Raw genomic sequence first — 8,690 nt, 5'->3', positions numbered from 1 at the left:
GGGTGACAATCCTGTCTCCCCAAGCATGAAGGAGCCCAGAAGAGTGATGGTTGAGTGGACCTCAACAACCTGGTCACAGCAATGGCCTCTGACCCCCCTCCTGCAAAAGCATCAACCCCATGCTGCAGGGTGATGCCCATGGGGAGAAGGTACAAGCACCTTTGGGTCACTGCTGAAGGGTGTGAGACCCACCAGGGCTTGGGGCTTGGGGGGAGGAAAAAGAAAATCCACTTGAAGCAGTTGCTTATGTACCTGCAGAGGGCACAGAGTGAGCCACAGACATGAATAATAAAGCTAAAATTATCTGAGGTGACCCCCACGGGACTCTTGAGCCTCTCCAGTTGGCTGCAGGTCCTGGTGAATGGTGCAGATGGAGGAGAACTCGCTGCTGAAGTCTGGAAAAAAGAAGAATCCATTGAGGAGAGCTGGACATCTGCTGCTTGTTCCTGCCCCATCTGCCCCCTTCCCTTCCTCCCCAAATCATCTCCCACCCTTCCCAAAGTTCCTTTCTCCTCTGGATTTTTGTTCTTTGGTGTTTCAGGTTTGGGAATTGGAGCCCAGCAAGAGGAAGGTGACCTAGAGGGGGATGAGCAGCTCCTGGGCAGTGTCCCAGTCCTGCTGTCCTCTTGCCCTTCCCTACCTCCAAAATGGGGGTGCAGGACCTGGGCCTGCAGGCGCTGCCCAGAACACCCAGAACATGGGTGCTGGGGCAGCTTTCCCTGGAGCTGGTCCCACGGGCAAAAGGTGAGGTTGAGCAGGCTGGAAAAGTCCTTCCTCATCTTCTGGATGATCTCCAGCTGCAGCCGTGAGATGGAGGAGCAGGTGAGCAAGGGAAAGGGCTGGGACCCCCTCATCCCTCCAGACCCCCCCTGCTCCTGCCTGAGGAGCACTCTGGTGCAGAGGCAGCAGCTGGGAGCTACTCCAAAGCCCGAATGCAGATGAGTTTGGGGAGTGAGGCAGCTGCCAGTTCTGGGGGACAACTCTGGGGCAAGTCAGAGCTTTGTGGGCAGAGCCTCAAGGACGGGGCTCGGAGCCACAGAGGTGCCTTGAGCTGTGTTGGGGCAGCCCTGGAGAGCAGCCCCGAGGGATTAATGACATTAATGATGCTTCTGGGCCCCAGCAGGGATGGCTCCTGCCAGCAGTGACCTCCCAGTGGACGTCAGGACCTCCTGATGCCAATGCCTCCCAAGGAGATGCCTTCACCTTCCCACACCCCTGCTCACCAGATCCTTTTTTGAGCTGTTCCTCCTCTACCCCCAGGCACCACCCGGGGCTGCAGAGAGGTCCCCGAGGAAAGAAGAAGGAGCCCATCTTACCTGCAGCCTCTGGAAGTGGCTTTTCATCCTCTCCTGTGCTTTTTCAAACATTCTGTTCTCCTTCTCTGTCGTGACCCCCCGGCTCAGGATGTTTTTCATCCTGGCAAAGGCATCTGCTCCTCTTTGGCTGGCAGCAGCTGTTGGTCAAGTGGTAGCTGTAGTTGAGGATGTCCTTACTGCAGGGGGGTTGGCCTAGGTGACCTTTGGAAGTCCCTTCCAGCCCCAGTTATTCTCTGATTCTACGACTGTGACACTCAGACTCCAGATGCTCGTGGGGAGGAGGGCCAGGGGTGGGCTTTGGGAAAGGAAAATCCCTGCTGGCTGGGAGGTGACCCATCTCCAGGACACTTCCCTGCTCAGGCCTGGCTAACTGGCCCAGTTGGCCATTGGACGTGGACCTAATGGAGTCACGAAGATGTTTTCCTCCTAAAGCAAACCCCAGTGACTTCTGCATTCTGGGCTTTTCACTGATTCATTTTTGGAATGTGCCACCTACTGATGGGAGAGGAAAGTTGTACCCAGTTGATGAACTCAGCCTTTCAGATGTTAGAGGCAGGAAGGATGGGCTTCAAAGACAGACCAAGAGCTACAAATTCATTCTAAAAGATAATTCCACCATTTCAAAGAATTAGGGAATGAAAACAAAGCAGGCAGCTGATCACCAGGATTTGAGCCACGATCTCCTTCAGCCTTCAGAAATCTCTCTGAGTCCTTAGAATCTTCAAATGGTTTGGGTTGGAAGGGACCTTAAAGATCATCAAGATCTTTTGTCATGGGCAGGGACACCTCCCACTGGACCAAGCTGCAGAAGGCCTCAAGTTGTTGACCAAGAGTTATAGAATCACAGAATGGGCTGGGTTGGAAGGGACCTCAGAGCTCATCAAGTCCAACCCTTGCTCCACTCCCCCCGTGGTTCCCAGCCCATGGCACTGAGTGCCACATCCAGGCTCTTTGGAAATATCTCCAGGGATGGAGAATCCACCCCTTCCCTGGGCAGCCCATTCCAATGCCTGAGCACCCTCTCCAGAAAGAAATTCTTTCTCATGTCCAACCTAAACCTCCCCTGGCACAACTTGAGACCTCTTGTGCCCTCTTGTCTTGCTGAGAGTTGCCTGGGAAAAGAGCCCAACCCCCCCCTGGCTCCAACCTCCTTTCAGGGAGTTGGAGAGAGTGATGAGGTCTCCCCTGAGCCTCCTCTTCTCCAGCCTCAACACCCCCAACTCTCTCAACCTGTTCCAGGCTCTCCCCACCCTCAAATTCAAGAATTTCTTCCCCATCTCCAACCTCAATCTCCCCTCTCCAAGTTTTAACCCATTTCCCCTGTCCTCTCACAGAATCCCAGAACCATTTGGGTGGGAAAGGAGCTCTGGGATCCTCAACCCCAACCCTCTCTGCAAAGAATTCCTTCCTAAGATCCAACCTAAACCTAAATCCAGCTCTGCCAGGGGAGCTTTAGGTTGGATATTAGGAAGAAATTCTTAACCCCATGGCCTCTTGTCTTGCTGAGAGTTGCCTGGGAAAAGAGCCCAACCCCCCCCTGGCTCCAACCTCCTTTCAGGGAGTTGGAGAGAGTGATGAGGTCTCCCCTGAGCCTCCTCTTCTCCACCCTCAACACCCCCAGCTCCCTCAGGAGCTCCTCAGGCCCTACCTCCATGGTGTGGCATCAGGTCGTTTTGAATGGAGATGGTAAGGGATTGGTAGATTTTGCCTCTCTCCTGGAGGATGACTTTTTCAGTCTTCCTGAAGACGAAGTCAACCTGCAAGGAGAACTTCAGATGCTTGGCCACCAGGCAAAAAAATGATCTGCCCTAATCAGCCTGCTCTTAATGATCTCACTGGGACCACCTCTTGGCCCTCGTCAGGAGGGGCATTCAGCAGGTGGGCATCACCTCCCCATGGAACAGAGGAAGACCCCGAGAGGATTAAATCCTGCAAGAAAACAAAGCCAGGCCCTGATAAGGCCTCGGGTGGGCATCACCTCCCCATGGAACAGAGGAAGACCCCGAGAGGATTAAATCCTGCAAGAAAACAAAGCCAGGCCCTGATAAGGCCTCGGGTGGGCATCACCTCCCCATGGAACAGAGGAAGACCCCGAGAGGATTAAATCCTGCAAGGAGACAAAGCCAGGCCCTGATAAGGCCTCGGGTGGGCATCACCTCCCCATGGAACAGAGGAAGACCCCGAGAGGATTAAATCCTGCAAGGAGACAAAGCCAGGCCCTGATAAGGCCTCGGGTGGGCATCACCTCCCCATGGAACAGAGGAAGACCCCGAGAGGATTAAATCCTGCAAGAAAACAAAGCCAGGCCCTGATAAGGCCTTGGGTGTAAAACTCTTTTCTTCAAACAAAACATTGCCAAGGCACCAAAAGACTGGAAACACAGAAAGGAGCAGAGAAGAGGACAGAGCCACGGCCTAACTCCAAAATGGTCTTGAAACACCAGAGCAGAGTCAGCAAGAAAGGTAAAGAGTTCAGCCCTGAGGAAGACTTCGTTACTTCATCTGAAGACCCCCAGAGACCCCGAGATGTATCCCCAAAAGACAACTCTGCCCAGCCCCTGCCCGTTATGAGTATTATAATTACATGTTGTAATCCTGTGGCTGTGGGTGTAAGGATGATGTAACCTCCCCTTTTAAATATAAATATAAATATAAATATAAATATAAATATAAATATAAATATAAATATAAATATAAATATAAATAAATACAAAATATAATATATGATATATATAATATATATAATATATTTATGTAAATATATAAATATATATAATAATATATAATATATAATATATAATATATAATATATAATATATAATATATAATTATATAATATATAATATATAATATATAATATATAAAATATATAATATATAAAATATATTATATATAAATAAATAAATATATAGTTATAGATTTAGATATAGATATAGATATAAATATGAATATAAATATAAAAAATATAATATATAGTATGTAAATATATAATATATAATATATTTATGTAATTATATAAATATAAATATATATAATATATAATATATAAAATATATAATATATCTATAAATAAATATATAGATATAGATATAGATATGAATATAAATAAAAATAAATATAATATATAATATATAATATATAATATATAATATATAATATATAATATATAATATATAATATATAATATATAATATATAATATATAATATATAATATATAATATATAATATATAGATATAGTATATAATATATAAATATATAAAATATATATTATATTTATGTAAATATAAAAATATATATAATATATATAATATATAAAATATATAATATATAACTAAATAAATAGATATATAGATATAGATATAGATATAGATATAGATATAGATATAGATATAGATATAGATATAGATATAGATATAGATATAGATATAGATATAGATATAGATATAGATATAAATATAAATAAACATAAACACCCCAACCCTTCCCCCTGATGGGAGGAACTCTTTGTCCAACACCAGCTGGGACTTCCCCAGATCCAACAATGAACACCCTTGCTGTTTAAAGGCTTCAAATCCTGTCTCTGAACAGCTTCGTGGGCCTTTTTGGGCTTCACCCATCACGCCCTGACTTCCCTTGGCAGATGTGTCCTCCAGCTGCAGGTATCCCATCCCCTCCCTTCCCAACGGGACAGGACCCATCCAACTGGGAAGTTCTGTGCCTGGAGGGCAGGAGAGGGCCACGAGCCCCACGCTCCCTGAAGCCAAGGTGGAACGGAACGGAGCGGTCTCCTCTCTGCCTTTCTCACCTCGACAGGACCTTGAAACAGAGCTCGTGGCCTCGATGGGTCCCCCGAGGTTGGTTTTTTGACTTTGAGGTTTGTCAGTGAAATATTTTCCCCCCACGCTGCTGGTGCTGAAGGTTTTTGCTCAGCTTGCTGGAAATGCTATTTCTGCACAAATAACGACGAGCGTGTTGCTGCCCTCACGTCCATTCCCACGTTTTCCTGGTTGGAAAAGGTGGGTGCAGCGTGGACGTGGCATAGATTAGGACACAAGCCCCCTCTTTTTGGCTACAAAATATTCTACTGTAAATTAATGAGGCGTTTGCTGTCAGTTTGTGTTGTGGAATGCTAGAGAGGTTTGGAGAATGTTGGAGAATATTCCTGAATATTCTCGAAGAGATAGGAGGTACGACCCCTTTACTGTGCCCAACCCCATGTTTGGGAGGCCAATTAGATCGGCCCATACTCCGGTGCTACCTGCACCAGGGATTTGCTGTGCTACAGGTAAACACCCCGGGTGTCCAATAAAAAGTTATGTTGGTGGCGGGGGTGTGGTCACGGAAGCACTATATAAGCGAAAGTTGCTGTGCAATAAACCACAAGTTCATTTATCAACCATATTGGTTGCACGCGCTTTCTTTGCCGCTCCCACACTCGTGGCCTCGATGGTTCCCCCGAGGTTGGTTTTTGGACTCTGAGGTTTGTCTGTGAAATCTTTTCCCCGCACGCTGCTGGTGCTGAAGGTTTTTGCTCAGCTTGCTGGAAATGCTATTTCTGCACAAATAACGACGAGCGTGTTGCTGCCCTCACGTCCATTCATTCCCACGTTTTCCTGGTTGGAAAAGGTGGGTGCAGCGTGGACGTGGCATGGATTAGGAAACAAGCCCCCTCTCTTTTTGGCTACAAAATATTCTACTGTAAATTAATGAGGCGTTTGCTGTCAATTTGACCTGCTGCAATATACTGAAGTTCAACGACCATCTTTTTAACATAGATGCATCTGTTATTTCCAGCACTTGTTCACGTATTTATAAACATTAAAGCAGCACTTTGGATACTTTATTCATAATATATATGATCATGATAATATTTGATAGATTTTTAGGCATATTTATCAGTCACCACTTACTCGAGAGTGAAGAAAGGTAAAAAAACCCTGAGGTTTCCCCCTGCCCACTATCCTGGTGCTCATTCTTCCTCCCACGGCCCCTCATGTCCAGCCTCTGCCCTCACAAGGTGACCTCACCTCCTGCTGAAGGAAACTGGGAGTCTCCTGCACTGGGTAATTCCTCATGGCCTCCTCCAGTTGTTTCTTGATGCCTTCTTTAACCACGTCGAGGCAGGATTTCCGTGTGGTGCAGGTGCACATCTGGATCCTGGTGGGGAAGGAAATTCATCAAGGACAGGGAAGAAGGGCACTGTCTCCCCCCCATCCCGATGGAACAGGAAGCCAAAGGGCTTCCAAGCCACCAGAATGCAGGCTGGTACAAAGCAAGGAGTGGAATAGGTGCTGGAGCATGTCCAGAGAAGGTAACAGTGCTGGGAAAAGGTCTGGAGGACACGGGGAAGGTCTGGAGAGTAAGGAGGAGGGTCTGGAGAAGATGGAGAAGGTCTGGAGAACAAGGAGAAGGTTCTGGAGAACATGGAGAAGGGGATAGAGAACATGGAGAAGGTCTGGAGAACAAGAAAGGTCTGGAGATAAAGAGTCTGGAGAAGATGGAAAGGGGTCTGGAGAAGATGGAGAAGGGTGTAGAGCAGATGGCGAAGGTCTGGAGAAGCTGGAGAAGAGTCTGGAGAAGCTGGAGAAGGGTGTGGAGAAGTTGTGAGGAGCATCTGAGGGAGCTGTGGGTGCTGATCCTGGAGCAGAGGAGGCTGAGGGGAGACCTTGTGGCTCTCTGCAAGCCCCTGAGAGGAGGTTGGAGCCAGGGGGGGTCGGGCTCTGCTCCCAAGGAACAAGGGATGGTCCAAGAGGAACTTTTGGCACAAGTCAAGTGGTGCCAGGGGAGGTTTAGGTTGGAGCTGGGGAAGAATTTCTCCCTGGAAAGGGTTGTCAGGGCCTGGCCCAGGCTGCCCAGGGCAGGGCTGGAGTCCCCATCATGCCTGGAGGGGTTTCAGAGAAAGCCCTGGGGATGTGGGGATGAGGGACATGGGGCAGGGCTGGGGAAGGGTTGGACTCCATCACCTTCAAGGTCTTTTCCAACCACACTTTCTTTACTCCAAGTTCTGTAGGACCCCTCCTGGGCTCCATGGCTGATGTCTCCCCCCTGGGAGGGAGACAGTGGGACCAGGGGCTGGGGATGCTCCTTGGGTCCCTGGTCCCACTCAGCCAGGAGTGGTTTTTGGGGGTGAGCACCCATGTGGTGGCAGAGGGATGGGACAAGAGGAACTTTTGGCCTCAAGTTGTGCCAGGGGAGAGTCAGACTTCCCTGAGAACCTCAAGGGAGTCTGGGGGACCACTGGTAGAACAGAGTCTTGGCAGAGGCAGTGCCCAGGTACCCACATCAGCCACACTGCAGGAGGCACAGGTACCACGGGTGAAGAGTTTGGATACACCAGGTCTGGGAAACCCGTGTAGTAAAACTGGGATCATTAAGGCAAACTTGATTGGGAGGAGCAGTTAACTGGGGAGGGATCTCTCACCTGAACATGTTGCCAAAACTCAGGTCAGTTTTGTCATAGATGGGCTGTGCCAGGCACATGTTCATGGCTATCCGGCCGAAGGTGTGGGAGGTGTAATCCCCGTGCTTCACACGGACAGCTCTGAGGGTCTTGTGGAAGCCCCGACCCCCACGTCCTTGCTGCAGGGTGGGAAACACAGAGGAGTGAGACATGGACAGCGCTGATGTTTCCCCATGATCTGTGTTACACAGCAAACATGCCCAGGGACCCCTCCCCCAGCCCAGGGGGCTCCAAGCCCCATCCAACCTGGGCTGAGACACTGCCAGGGATGGGGCAGCCACAGCTTCCTTGGGCAACCTGGGCAACCAGGGGCTCAGCACCCTCACCCCAAGCAATTTCTCCCTCCCATCTCAGCCCCAGCTCCCCTCTCCCAGCTCCAAACCCTTCCCCCTTGTCCTATCCCACTCCAGCCCAGCCAGGACATCACCTTATTCCAGGCCACCACTAACCCATGGCCCACACCTGAGAATCACAGAATGCTCATGGCTGGAAAGGACCTCTGAGATCACCAAGTCCAACCAAACAATTTCTCCCTCCCTCCCTCCCTCCCTCCCTCCCTCCCTGCCCAAGATCTCCTCTCCATCTCCCCTCTCCCAGCTGCAAACCCTTCCCCCTCGCAGGCTCCCATCCCTCCAGGCCCTTGTCCCAAGTCCCTCCCCAGCTTTCCTGGAGCCCCTTCAGGCACTGGAAGGTGCTCTAAGGTCTCCCCGTTGCAGCCTTCTCTTCTCCAGCCTCAACACCCCCAACTCTCTCAGCCTGGCTCCAGAGCAGAGCTGCTCCAGCCCTCCCAGCAGCTCCAGGGCCTCCTCTGCACTGGCTCCAACAGCTCCGTGTCCTTCTGCTGATGGGGACCCCAGAGATGGACACATGTGGGGTTGGGTGACCAACACGGGGATGGCTGGGGTGATGCTGA

The 8,690-nt window shown here is 49.3% G+C and overlaps 1 protein-coding gene across 1 annotated transcript; it reads right to left on the bottom strand.

Annotated features, from left to right (window-relative positions):
- Positions 1 to 300: 300 nt before the first annotated feature.
- On the bottom strand, positions 301 to 7,966 carry NUGGC (nuclear GTPase, germinal center associated). The gene is made up of 6 exons (XM_071738728.1): positions 7,739 to 7,966; positions 6,345 to 6,474; positions 2,965 to 3,073; positions 1,317 to 1,453; positions 641 to 797; positions 301 to 395 (listed from the first exon to the last, which is right to left on the bottom strand). Exons 1-6 carry the CDS (start codon positions 7,927 to 7,929, stop codon positions 301 to 303), a joined length of 819 nt encoding a protein of 272 aa, XP_071594829.1. The 5' UTR covers positions 7,930 to 7,966.
- Between the last annotated feature and the right edge of the window lie 724 nt (positions 7,967 to 8,690).

Source organism: Heliangelus exortis, chromosome 3 (genome assembly GCF_036169615.1).
Source record: "Heliangelus exortis chromosome 3, bHelExo1.hap1, whole genome shotgun sequence".
NCBI classification, from domain to species: domain Eukaryota; kingdom Metazoa; phylum Chordata; class Aves; order Apodiformes; family Trochilidae; genus Heliangelus; species Heliangelus exortis.
The sequence above is the reverse complement of the archived record's forward strand: the minus strand, read 5'-3'. Positions and strand labels throughout refer to the sequence as shown.